Here is a 13,119-nt window from a genome sequence, read left to right on the forward strand (position 1 = left end):
AGGAAAAATCCTAGGGCCATCTTGATGCCACGTGTCCCACCCATTTAAATATAATAAACTATTATTTTTTATTTGATGCCACGTGTCCCACCCATTTAAATATAATAAACTATTATTTTTTATTTTAAAAATAAATAAAAACTGAAATAATATAATATGTATATTTTTTTTATATGGCCCTTGGGGGTGGCCCCCCAAGGGCCGTCGTTTGGCTTGGGGTGGTCAAACGGCCACCCTTTGGGGCCGGTTGAGGGTGGCCGAAGTCACCCTCATGGCCCTTGGGGGTGGACGATCCACACCCAAGGGCCAAAACAACTTTTTTTAATTTTTTTGTTTTTATTTTTTTAATTTTTTTTTATATGGCCCTTGGGGGTGGTCCAGCCACCCCCAAGGGCCACTATTTGGCCTGAGGTGGCCGCTCGACCATTTCTTGGTGCCGATTGGGGGTGGCCAAAGCCACCCTGTTATCCTTAGGGGTGGATCGGCCACCCCAAGGGTTTTGAAAAAAATGGGTTTGGCCGTTCGGCCACCCCCAAGCCAAACGGTGACCCTCGGGGGTGGCAAGGGCCAAAAAAAAAATTAAAAATTGTTTGGCCAGGCCACCCCCAAGGGCAAGGGGTGGCCAAGTAGCCACCTCAAGGGCCATATATAAAAAAAAAAACATTATTATATTATTTTAATTTTTATTTATTTTTGAAATAAAAAATAATATTTTATTATATTTAAATGGGTGAGACACGTGACACCATGATGGCCTTAGAATTTTTCCTAGCGCCATCCTGACCACTAACTGGAGACATTTCCAGTCCAAGAGAGGAGCCGGATCCCTCTTGAGGACAGAAGAAAATAATTTTAGTATGAAAAATTATATTATTTTTTGGTATCACAAACTTAAATGTCTGTTTTCTATTTAAAAGGTGCAAAACACACATTTACATCATAGTTTTAAATGGTAGAGAACATATTCAACGCTTATCAACATGTACACAAATAGGAGTTTTAGCATCACACACTCTCTTTTCCTTTGGGATCAAGCATAGGAAGGATTTTCCCTCCTCACAATTTTCTTATTTGATTAGGAAAAAAAAAAAAAAACATGTACACCACGTGGCAGTTAACTTTCAATTCCCTTCAGCTTCTTCTTTGTCCAGAAATTAACTACTTCTTTCAGTTCCAGAAGCCATAGATTCCTCCAAATAAGAGAGAGAGAGAGAGAGATGAGCGAGAAGGAAAAGCCAAAAGCAGTGGTGGTGGGAGGGAGCATAGCCGGAGTGTCATGCGCACACGCGCTCATTTCAGCTGGGTGGGACGTTGTTGTGCTTGAGAAATCGTGCGCACCCGTCACCGGAAGCCCCACCGGCGCCGGACTCGGACTCGATCCTCTGGCTCAGACACTCATCCAGTCGTGGCTCCAACAACCCGAGCTTCTCCTCAACTCCACCTTGCCCCTCACAGTCGATCTGGTACAACCATAGCCCCCATAAAAAAAAAAAAAAAAAAAACTATTTATTTCTTTTACCTCAAATTTTGTAACAATGCTCACACTCTTAACAATTTTCGAAAATTTAAAAGACTTCGCTGTGTTCAAAATCCAAGTTCAGCTAGCTTTCTCGCAACTGTGGAAAATAATATGAATGTAATTGTTGTGATATGTGAAGTGTTAAAAAGTATTAATTAAATTAAATTCTTAATTTTTTTTTATTTAACATGGCATTATAACAGAGATTTTGGGATAGTTTATACTCAATTTCAATTAAATGTTGTAAGTGATAGATATATAATATTGTCTGTATATTCCATAATTATGTTGATATCAAATATTCTTTATTTATTTATGGGCGATTGTAATCAAATATTATATGCCATACTAATATCCTATAAATATTTTACTATGCTGTCATGGCATGGTGTAGAAGTCCTTGGATTAGGCCTTGTTAAAAAAAAATAATGGGATATTTGTGGAATGTTGGTGTGGTGTATAGCATATCTACATTACCATTATGGGTGTTCGTTTGCAAACAGAACCAAGCAACAGATTGTGAGAAGAAGGTCAGCTGGACACTGACAAGAGATGAGAATTTCAATTTTAGAGCAGCACTATGGACTGATCTCCATGGTCTTCTTTTCAACGCATTGCCCTCAAACATATTTTTCTGGGGTCATCTTTTCCACTCCTTTTGTGTTTCTGATGATAAGACATCTGTTAAGGTTAAGGCTAAGGTTCTACAAACTGATGAGACAATCGAAATAGTTGGAAATTTACTTGTTGCAGCCGATGGGAGCCTCTCTTCTATCCGCCAGAGTTTTTTCTCCGACTTTAAACTGAGGTTTGTAACTAACTTTGAGTCCAAATTTGTTTAATTTACTGTTTGTTTTTCTTGATTTATTGCTTTTGAATTTGAAGTTTGTCGAGAATATTATTTATGTTAAAGTAATGATTAAGTGATTAAATTAATTTCTTCCTATAAGCTTAAGCTTTTGAGATAATTGGTGATTTAACATGGTATCAGAGCCAAAGGTTCTGTGATCGAACTTTGACTCCGTTAAATCACCCCCCATTTAAATTAAATATTTCATGTGTTGGGTCTCACCTATTAAAATGGAGTTTGAGCCCACACGTGAGGGGGGTATTAAAGTAATGATTAAGTGATTAAATTTATCTCTTCCTATAAGCTTAAGCTTTTGGGATAATTGGTAGTTTAATAGTTTAGGGAACGAAATCCCAACCCCACCTATAGCATTTGTTACAGTACATTTTCTATAAAATTTTATTGTAATACACAAAAAGATATCAATTGAATAATAAATTTGTATTCTTTGGGGCTTTATATGTAGCCACACATTAAATTCCTCATGTTCCTCTATTCTCTATTTATTTCTTGTGTTGATTTTATTTTGTATCAAAAATATTCCTCTATAGGTATTCGGGTTACTATGCATGGAGAGGGGTTTTTGATTTTTCAGGAAAAGAGAATTCGGAAACTGTCATGGGCATCCGCCGGGCATATCCTGAACTGGGGAAATGCTTGTACTTTGACTTAGGTTCTGGCACTCACACTGTGCTTTATGAGCTTCAGAACAAAAGGCTCAATTGGATTTGGTATGTCAACCAACCCGAGCCCAAACTACAGGTGATTGCTTATTCTCTTTTTTAGATGAATGAGATTTTTACTAAAAGAAAACTTAATGTTTACAAACACTCCAGTATAGCAACTGGATCACCGGTTAAAACCAGTTGCTAACAACCAAAAAAAAACATTCTGCAGAACACAACAATCATTCTGCAGGAACTAAACAAAACTTCCATACCTCTGTGTTTTCAACTAAATGACAACCGCTAAAGCTTCCATTTACAATTTAAAAGTTCAGCATTACAACTCAAGTCAGCCCTTCTATCTTCCAAGGACCTTTTCCGGTAGACTTCATCTGCTACATAGCTCCATGTTTTCACTCATCAATTTGAATCTTTTAGCAACAATTCTCGTTCTGATTTGCTTACTCTCATCCCACATATTATATCCTATTCTAGACTAACTGCTAATTTCCTTTGTATTTAGTGAAAGAAGATTGATGATATGGTTTTTGTTGAAACAAAGCACTCTTTAGAACATGGTCTATAAATTAGTGGCTTCCTTAAAATTAGATGTATACAAGCCGAAAATGTTTTCAAGTTCTATATTTGTGGGTAAGGGCAAGTATTCATTTAGGTACAGAAAGGACACCTGGTTTAAATAGTTCTTAAAGTTGATGTTCATCCATGACATAGTAGCTTGATAGCTTTCTTTTTAACCCATACTCGAATGAGTCAGAAACCGAGCATAGATATATGGTTGACCTATCAAATCACAATGGAAAATTTCTTCTGATTTGAGACTTTTTGGTGCTGTCAACTAGAGCTGATTATATTAACTTTAAAACAAATATAGAGAAACTCAGCAACCATGAAAGTAAGCAGTGAGATGGTCCAGGACATGCTTCGAAATGCAGAGAAAGTTTGGGTTCCTGAGTTGGTGAGAGTCATGAAAGAAACAGAGGGTCCCTTTTTAAATTTCATATATGATAGTGATCCCTTGGAACAAATCTTTTGGGACAATGTGGTCTTAGTTGGGGACGCGGCTCATCCCACGACTCCTCACGGCCTGAGAAGCACAAACATGTCAGTGTTGGACGCAGCAGTTTTAGGCAAATGCCTTGCAAAGTGGGGAGCAGAAAATCTACAATCAGCTCTAAGAGAGTATCAGTCCATTCGGCTTCCAGTTGTTTCCAAGCAAGTTCTGCATGCTAGGAAAATGGGTCGCATAAAACAAGGTTTAGTTCTTCCTGATCGTGACCCTTTTGATCCGAAGAGTGCTAGATTAGAGGATTTTCAAGAGCTACGACAGAAGAATATGCCTTTCTTTGACTATGTTCCTTTGCTGTTGCTATGATGGTTTTCTCTGTTTACTTGCCAATGATAGCATATACTCTGCAACTAAAAAGAGCTTTTCGTTATTGTCCTTGGAATTTTTCTCTCATCCTTGTCTTCTTAGCTTTATTTATATGAAATCCAGTTTTTAGCTGGATCACTATATTTGTATAGTCACAACTATTTGTAGGCTAAACAGAAAGCCCTGATTCTGAAAAATATACAATAGAATTTATCCTGCCATGCTTAGCAGTTGGAATAATTCTCTCCACTATTATTTCAGTCAGTCTCCTTTTTGTGTTAAATGCTTTAATGCTTTTTTGGTCAGCAGCGACTTATAATGTTCACAGTAAGGCTGAACTCTGGTTGTTATCATGCAAATCATTTAGTGGGTGAACAGTATGAAATGACCCACGTCACTAACATGCATAGAACAAAAAAAGAATAAAAAAAAGAAGACAGGTTCCTAATATGATTAGGGTACTTCTTCATCAACTGGTGGAATAACCAGGGTCCCTTCTTTGATAGTGTTAGTTAAGCCTCATGATTTCGTAGTATGCTGTGACAATATTCTTTTTATTAGGGGTGATAATTTGTATCCACGTGTCAGGTTCGGATCGTATCGAGTCACGAATTTAAGACTTTAGAGTAATTTTATAAAGTAAACTCTTGTACAACTGCCATACAATTGGATAACATGGCAGTAAAACTCTTGGATCCGCATCTGTTTTTATTTTTATTTTTTAACAAGTGCTAATCTAAAGACTTTTTTTTGTTGTCATGTAAGACAGTTGTACATGAGTCTATTAAATAACATTCCTCTAAGACTATATAGGTCAAATTTAATTTGACCTATTTAATTAAACAGGTTAGATCCCTCAACCTTAAACTGCTAATTTCGTGTTGAGTTCGTGTCGAGTTTGCAGATTGTATCAAAAATTACAAGTCATAATTTTTATAATATTATTTATTTTTCATTTCTTTCCCCGCTAGAAAATGAGAATTTGGAAACCAACAAAGACTCTGAAGGTGTAATATTAACTTGGGAAATGCTCCTGCTTTGATTTTGGCTCTGCCCTCACAGTGTGCTTTATGAGCTTCCAAACAAAAGGCTCACATGGATTTCCTAAGTGAAGGTGATTGCTGAATCTCATCCCTTGTACATTGGTTTCATGAGAATTAGAGGAATACAAGCTGAATTTCAAGAGCAATTGAATTTATTTTTCTTTTTCCTTCAAGATGATAGAATTACCTTAAACCCTACATATTCCTTCCCATTTAAAAGTTCTTAGTGATCAGACAAATTGCAACCATTCAAATTGCATATATCGGGACAATGTGGTAGAGGTAGTACTTGCAAACGAAGTTTCCTCCTTTTGTCCAAGTATGTGAACTTCTCTATCAAATTAATGCCCTTTTTTTCTTTTGACACCATTGTGCACTGTGTTTGCATTCCTCTCCCTTTATATATATATATATATATATATATATATATATATATATATAATCAAAAGGAAAAAGAGACACAAGGAAACAAAAAATCAAGAGAGGGTAAACTCTCCGACAACAAACCCACAATGCCAAAATTAAGAATAGTAAATAGAAAATGGCCAAAAAATGGCATGATTTTCTATATCTTGGACAAGTTAAGAAAAGAGCCACACAATGTAGTTTTCTGAAGAAGGCCAAGAAATTGACTCACTTGAAAGCAGCAACCACCACGGGAAGGAAGTTGTTGAAAGGGAGGCACTGCCGTTTTCCAATTAAAAGTTGTCGAAGAGGAGGAATGAACTCCAGTTACAAAAGTCTCTGCAATAACATACAAACACGAGATAGGGAGACTATAATCCATAAAACAAGATAATAACAAAAAATAAAAACAAACATCATAATAGAAACTAAAATCCAAAAACCAGCAGCAACAAGGTGGCACGTGAGGCTCACTTGTGGTGGTAGAAGGACGAGTATAGACGGAGATGAGATAGCAGGGCGTGCACATGCCATATCATAACAGATTCAATCTAGATCTAGACACATTTGGGCCAAGTTTAGATGAATCCGGGACGACGGCGGGAGGCATGACGAAAACGGCCCAAGAGACATCATGCAAGAGGAGAAGACATTTGTTGATTTAAGCAAGCTTCAAAATGTTCCCCAAATATTTTGTTTTTTATTTCTTAATTTCATCTCCACACCTAAAACTCTAGTTATGCTGTCCATATATCACTTCGTTATTTAATGCAAGCTAATATGCTAGGAATTAGGCTTTGGTCATTTACCTATGCAATTTTGGTTCTTCACATGTTATAAGAATAAATAAGAAAAATAAAGAGATGGATAGTATGAAAAAAAAAAAAAAAAAGGTTAAATACCTTATTCACATGAGATTTCACAACTTTATTTTTAAATAGGGGAAAGTCCATATACCTCTCTTAAATTACCACCCAATTGACAATATCTCTTCAAACTTTCGATTATGACAATGTTCTCAAAACTACAAAAAATTGTCAATGCTCTTCTAAATGATGAAATTACCCTTAGTATAAAACTTCTAGAAAAAACCTAAAACTAACCAAAAAAAAAAAAAAAAATCCTTTTATAAAATTTTCAATAATTTTCGTTTTTTTTTTTTTTTTTTTTTTTTTAATTTTTGTTTTAAAATTTTTTTCAAATAAAAATTTACGTTAAAAAAAATAAAAATTTTAGTGTAAAAAATAAAAATTTTCGTTTTTTAAAACAAAATAAAAAAAATCGTTTTTTTTTTTTTAAAAAAAATTTCCGTTAAAAAAAATTTAAAAATTTTCGTTTTAAAAAAATTTATTTTTAAATTAATAATTTTCATTTTTTAAAAAAAAAATCAATTTTTTTTTTTAATATATAGGGGTATTTTTGTCTTATTGAGAAATTTATAAAGGAATTTTTGTCTTATTGTTAGTCTTGGGGATATTGATAATGTTTTGATAGTTTATGAGATAACAATTAAAAATTTATGAGACATTGTCAATTTAGTGGTAGTTTGAGAGGTTTACGTGACTTTACTCTTTTAAATACCTTTAGCAAACTTACTTTATTACCTTTATGTCTGTAAATGAATGCTCCATCAAAACAAAAACGACAAAAAAAAAAAAAAAAAAAACCATCGAAAATAAACTAACAATCAGAGCCTTGTATTTTCTTTTATTTTTCCTTTTTTCCTCCCCCGCGACTGTGAAACAGAAGAACAATACGATTCAGGAATCGGAGTTCAGATTTCACAAATCTCTAAACTCTCTCACTCTCTTTCTCTCAGATCAATCAGTACGAAAACCTCCAAATCTGAGAGCAATCACCAACAGATCGAACCATGTCAGGCTCAGTAATAATAGCCAGAGAAGCGAGCTCGTGGGCCCGCGCGCTGGTCCAGATCTCTCCCTACACCTTCTCCGCCATCGGAATCGCCGTTGCCATAGGCGTCTCCGTCCTCGGCGCCGCCTGGTACCTTTCATCTTCTATTTTTATTTTTTTAACAAATTTTCGATCTCTGAAAACTTATCTGTAATTACGTGGACTTGTTAGGGGTATTTACATAACCGGAAGCAGTTTGATCGGTGCTGCAATCAAAGCTCCTCGTATTACTTCCAAGAATCTAATTAGGTAACAAAACCCTATCTTTTCTCTTCTAATTTTTTTGAAATTTTCGAAATGTGAATGTTTTGAGTTTTCTTTGTATACCTTTTGATCGATTTTGGATTACTACAGTAATTTTCGTAGAAATGTGGTCATTTACTTTTGATGAATTCGACTTCATGGTTGTTTACAAGTGGGGTTGTGGAAGTGTTAAGTATTTACTAGATGTTAATCTTTAGTTAAATTTGACTAAATTTGATTTGGAATTGATAAGAAAACTCACTTGTTTATTTTTAGTTTTGAATATACACGTGTTGAGTAAAAAATAATTAAATCCAATATTGAAGATATTATAAGTGTGAGCGGTTAATATAACATAATTAGATCCAAACCAGCTATTTTAAGTTTCTGAATCGAGTGGTATTCCGGTATGTTATATTATAATCTTACTGGAAAGACTCCCCAAGAAGTTAATCTCCCTAACAGTTACTTGTTTAGTTTCTATTTATTATTGCAAGTTCCTCTGCTCTCAGTTTGTCATTTGCTAATAGAGATGCAATAAGCCCAACTGTTTTGATTATCGTTCTATAATCAAAATCTGTTGGTAAATATGTGTTACATCTGTATGTTTTATGGAGTATGAACTTGCTCATTGACCTAATATTTAGTGGGTTGGTGGCAGAGAATTCATTTGTGGTAAATAAGTTTTTGATCATGGCAGGTGTCCCAATTAGTGTTTCTTTTTTGTGCTTAGGGATGTCATCTGTTTTCATACTTAAAGAGGTATTTATCTGTTTCACAAAATTCCTTATTTTGTGAATTCACTTTCCCAAATCCAGCAATTCTCATAGTAGAATTAACTGAGAAATCAAAATCAAAGGCGATTTAGAAGAAAAATTAAGAAGATTTTGGAAAGATTATGGTGAGAATGATGTTAGCTTTCTCTTATCCATGGGTGGCTTGAGGTGTATGTGCTCATTATCTTGGTTTTTCTCTAGGGTTTACCATGCATAAAAATCTTTAAGCATAGGGGGTAGAGTGTCCTTGAAGATAATTTTTATATGTCTAGTTTTAGTGAAAATTCTCTTTGCAATCCGTGTAAATTTTACATGAAGGAAAAAGAAAAGCGTTTGTTTCAACATGAAACCTGAAATTATGACAAAGTAGCTTAGAGTTCTAATACTTTTATCTTTTGTTTTACTTATAATAAAAAACTTTTTTTTTTTAATCTTTTTGTTTAATGTTTTTTGACAAGTAATGTAAATTCATTAGACGCTCTTTTTGTTTTAACTTAGAGGGGGTCTCTAGCAGTCTCTCAAAGTATGCTAGAGAACAATGCCCATTTACTTATAAAAAATAATTCCTACATAGGAGCCAAATCGTACAACAACCTTCACAAATTAAGAACGAACCTTGATTGTTTATGTCTGCATGCTCTTATGTGTGTGTGTAAAATGACTTGTGGTGCATTATGGCTTGTGAAGGTAAACCCTCTCTGCCTACTATTGGGAAGTTAAACTGACTTTTGCCTACTAAATGAACCTATGATAGGACCAGGTTAATCCTTTTTTCTTTGTCTCTCTCTCGTTTTTACTAATTACTTCAAAATGATAAGTTCTAATACGTTTTTGTGGTTATGATCAAATTGTTTTTGAATCAGTTCCCTTCTTTCAAAAAGTAGTTGATTAAATTTACATACAGGTGGCATACAACTCTAATTCAGCATTTTATCTCGTCGTTTTGTGGTCCTTTGATTTCAAATAATTTTTCGAGGCAGTAAAAACATATAAAATAGAGATTCACCAGAGGAAAAAAAACAAAGTAGTATAATGTGTCAACATTTTTGAGGTCTTTTTTATTTTTTATTTTTATAAGTAATCAATTTTTTTTTATGTATTGTATATATTTTTATGCTTAACTACACGGTTTCAAATGATTTTTTTTTCTTCCTAAAGTAAGTTTTAAAGTTCTATCAGTAAAAAGTACATTAACTAAAATATTAAGAAAATAGCCCATATTAATTTGACAAGGATCTTCTATTTCTTTATAATTAGAAATACACAGCAACTACCTCTCTAGTTAATATCTTACAAGTGTATATCTTACAATGTATTTTACTAAGCAGCTGGTCAACAAAAGCTACACATGCTTGGGGTCCATTTATGATGATGATTGATGCCTTTGACCAGTTGACTATAACTTGTATGTGTTTGTTTTCAAATGCTGGAGATGACCATTGATCAATGGTTATCAATGTAAGGCATCAAAATATGAGCGACGTGACCAAAAGTAAGCTTCTTGTATTGATGTAAAACCAGGAAAGTTTAACGTTTTTAATTCATGTGTTTCAAATAAAATGAGACAATATTATGTACACTTAACACAGAGGAGCTGAACTATTTTGTTGAATGAATTGGATGTATTAACTAGAGAGGTAGCAGGAGCCTCAATTTCTGAATATTTTGATAAGCGGCCAAGTCAGGGTGCTTGGACCTACTTGGAAATATTAGTAGCTCATACATTTATCCAGTGCAGACTATTAGTAACAGTATTAGCAATAGTAATAACTGAAAAGGAAGAATAAATTACATTTTTCTATGCAATGGAAAACAGTAAATACCAGAACATGTACATTTAAAATGAGTTATTGTCACCTCATTTATAGAATAAGGTCCTCCACCTACTACAGAGTCAAATTGGACGGTCTTCTGAAAATGAAAGCAAGCTGTTTAGGAGAAGGAAGAGTAGTTGCTTCACTAATCAGCATGAGAGGAACTGGCTGACAGTTGGTTGATCCATTGCATCTTCTTGCACACATAGGAGCTCAACTTAAATGCATCTCAAGGCTTCATGGGAAACATATGACTCATTTATTGAGGAATCAACTATATCCAGGGCTCTATCTTCTCTCCCACACTGTGTTTGCATAGTTCTTTGGTTGCCTAATTGGTCACCATCTATCCATGGCACAGAACTTTGTACCAGTAGCAGTACTCTTACTTGCACTTTTTTTTTAAGTGGCTGAAATGGGTGTGATAAATGGGCGTGAGCCCAATCGGACAACAACTATCACAAAGTAAGAATGAACCTTGATTGTTTATGTCTGCATGCTCGTATGTGTGTGTGCGCGAGTGTGAGAGAGAGTAGACAGTTATTCCTTTGTGCTCATTATTACTTGGAGTAGATAAACACCCTAAATAGAACTCCACCTTGGCGTGCGTTATGAACTATCATATATGGTCCAATCTTCCCTCCATGGAGTTCAAATTCAAGGCAAGTTCTAGCTGTAAAGTTGAGTTACCAGTACGCGTTCCGCATTGATGCAAATTATCTACATAATTTGATGTGGGAATTGCTTTTTTACCAATGATGATTCCTTGAATTGAATTTGTTTTTTTCTGATATGTTCAGTGGACCGGCAAAGCACTCTTTCTAGCTAAACTTCCAAACCACTACTATTTATTATGTTGGGGCATAACCCTGTGATGATTATGTGCTGATGGCTCCAATCTTTTTCTATTTCAGTGTTATCTTTTGTGAAGCTGTTGCTATTTATGGCGTTATCGTTGCAATTATTCTACAAACAAAGTTAGAGAGTGTTCCAAAATCACAGATTTATGAACCCGAGTCTCTCCGGGCAGGATATGCTATCTTTGCATCTGGGATTATTGTGGGCTTTGCGAATCTTGTCTGCGGGTTCATATCCTATCTTTAACATCTGCCAATGAATTCTCCTAATTAATATTGAGAATATTTTTCTGCCTTTCTCTTACATTTCCTGTGATTCTTCTTTTGGCAACAGGTTGTGTGTGGGAATCATTGGAAGCAGTTGCGCATTGTCTGATGCTCAAAACTCCACTCTTTTTGTGAAGATTCTTGTGATTGAAATCTTTGGCAGTGCCCTTGGTTTGTTCGGAGTGATAGTGGGAATAATTATGTCAGCTCAAGCCTCATGGCCTGCAAAAGCATAGTAATTTCTGTTCTCATCGGAACATGACGGCTTGGATAAACGCAGTACGATGTCTAATGTATGGTAAACATATTCTGTATCTTGTTCTTTCGGCCATTGTTAATACGGATATTAAGAATTGGTGTTCAGATATATTGCCCCTTTATTTCAATCTTGGGCTGCATTTTTTGTTCTTGGAAATGTTTTTGACTGCTTGTTAAAATTTGTGTTGTGATAAACTGCCCTCACTACAATAAACTGCTCTGAAATCGACTCCCAGATTCTTTTCCTTTCGAAAAGTGAAGCTAGTTTTTCCGGTATATATATTTTTTTCCCCACAAAGATGATCTCAATAGATATTGTAGTCAGTGCTGAGAATAAGGCATTCTGGTAAGTTTTCCATGAAGAAACGTAAACGGAAAACCCAATAGCTTCACAGGTCATGGCTACCTCGTTTTCCTCAAAACTGTTACACGGTGGTTGCTTTTGGTACCCATACAAGTCACAAGTGAAATGGACCCTTGAGCATCACTCTAACTAGCTCTAGCATTTTCCTCAAATTCTAGATCCAAAATTCTTAATCCATACAAGTGAAATGGACCCTTTTCCTCAAATTCTTAATCAAAAATTCCACTGCATTCACACATGCAAAACACACAACTATAGCTCTAGCTAGCATTTTCTCTCCGTCTGCATGGGCCTGGCCTAAACAACCTAGGCACCAACAAGCTCGGCCCATCACCCTTTGAGGCCCTCGCCGGGCTTTTCTGAGTCTTGCGTCAGCAAAATGAAAGGCTTGAGAAATGGGCTTATAAGCATGTCCATTTAGGAGGGTGGTTATGGTTACGCTTCCGGAGGAGGAGGCGGTTAAGCTGTGTGAAGATGAACTCATTTTGCAATTCTCTCCTACCATTTTGATGGGAGTGAAAAAAAAAAAAATAAATAAAAATTAAGCTTGATATGCAAGGGGTTGTAATACTAATATACCCCCCATAATAATACGAATTTGGTGAAAACGATCATGTACATCAGTACATGTGCCTCTTTATGAATTATTACCATGTTAGATTAATGTATCAATTTTTTTTAAAAAAATTTCAAATAGAAAAATGCTTCTTTTACATTATGATGTTCATCTCAGTTAAGTTGGCATACTCCA

General features: G+C 35.1%; 2 protein-coding genes across 3 annotated transcripts; both read left to right on the plus strand.

Annotated features, from left to right (window-relative positions):
- The first annotated feature begins 1,049 nt into the window (after positions 1 to 1,049).
- Positions 1,050 to 4,667, plus strand: LOC132190671 (FAD/NAD(P)-binding oxidoreductase family protein). 2 transcript variants are annotated; one of them, XM_088510519.1, is made up of 4 exons: positions 1,050 to 1,470; positions 1,952 to 2,327; positions 2,921 to 3,131; positions 3,927 to 4,667. In XM_088510519.1, exons 1-4 carry the CDS (start codon positions 1,218 to 1,220, stop codon positions 4,425 to 4,427), a joined length of 1,341 nt encoding a protein of 446 aa, XP_088366645.1. In that variant the 5' UTR covers positions 1,050 to 1,217; the 3' UTR covers positions 4,428 to 4,667. The 2 variants fall into 2 exon arrangements, with proteins under 2 accessions (XP_088366645.1, XP_059461692.2); XM_059605709.2 differs by having other exon boundaries at positions 1,051 to 1,463; positions 2,023 to 2,327.
- A 2,878-nt stretch (positions 4,668 to 7,545) lies between these two features.
- Positions 7,546 to 12,155, plus strand: LOC132189430 (ATPase, F0/V0 complex, subunit C protein). Its single transcript, XM_059604171.2, has 4 exons — positions 7,546 to 7,879; positions 7,961 to 8,038; positions 11,537 to 11,707; positions 11,814 to 12,155. The coding sequence occupies exons 1-4, from the start codon at positions 7,749 to 7,751 to the stop codon at positions 11,980 to 11,982; spliced, it is 549 nt and encodes a 182-aa protein (XP_059460154.1). The 5' UTR covers positions 7,546 to 7,748; the 3' UTR covers positions 11,983 to 12,155.
- The last annotated feature ends 964 nt before the right edge of the window (positions 12,156 to 13,119 follow it).

The sequence above is a fragment of the Corylus avellana genome, chromosome 9, assembly GCF_965113065.1.
Source record: "Corylus avellana chromosome 9, dhCorAvel1.hap1.2, whole genome shotgun sequence".
Lineage (NCBI taxonomy): Eukaryota > Viridiplantae > Streptophyta > Magnoliopsida > Fagales > Betulaceae > Corylus > Corylus avellana.

Coding starts and splice junctions, on each gene's coding strand:
- LOC132190671 (XM_088510519.1), top strand. CDS start 1,218: ATGAGCGAGAAGGAAAAGCCAAAAGCAGTGGTGGTGGGAGGGAGCATA. Junction 2,328..2,920: donor TTCTCCGACTTTAAACTGAG/GTTTGTAACTAA, acceptor ATTCCTCTATAG/GTATTCGGGTTACTATGCAT. Junction 3,132..3,926: donor AACCCGAGCCCAAACTACAG/GTGATTGCTTAT, acceptor AAACAAATATAG/AGAAACTCAGCAACCATGAA.
- LOC132189430 (XM_059604171.2), top strand. CDS start 7,749: ATGTCAGGCTCAGTAATAATAGCCAGAGAAGCGAGCTCGTGGGCCCGC. Junction 7,880..7,960: donor TCCGTCCTCGGCGCCGCCTG/GTACCTTTCATC, acceptor TGGACTTGTTAG/GGGTATTTACATAACCGGAA. Junction 11,708..11,813: donor TTTGCGAATCTTGTCTGCGG/GTTCATATCCTA, acceptor TTTTGGCAACAG/GTTGTGTGTGGGAATCATTG.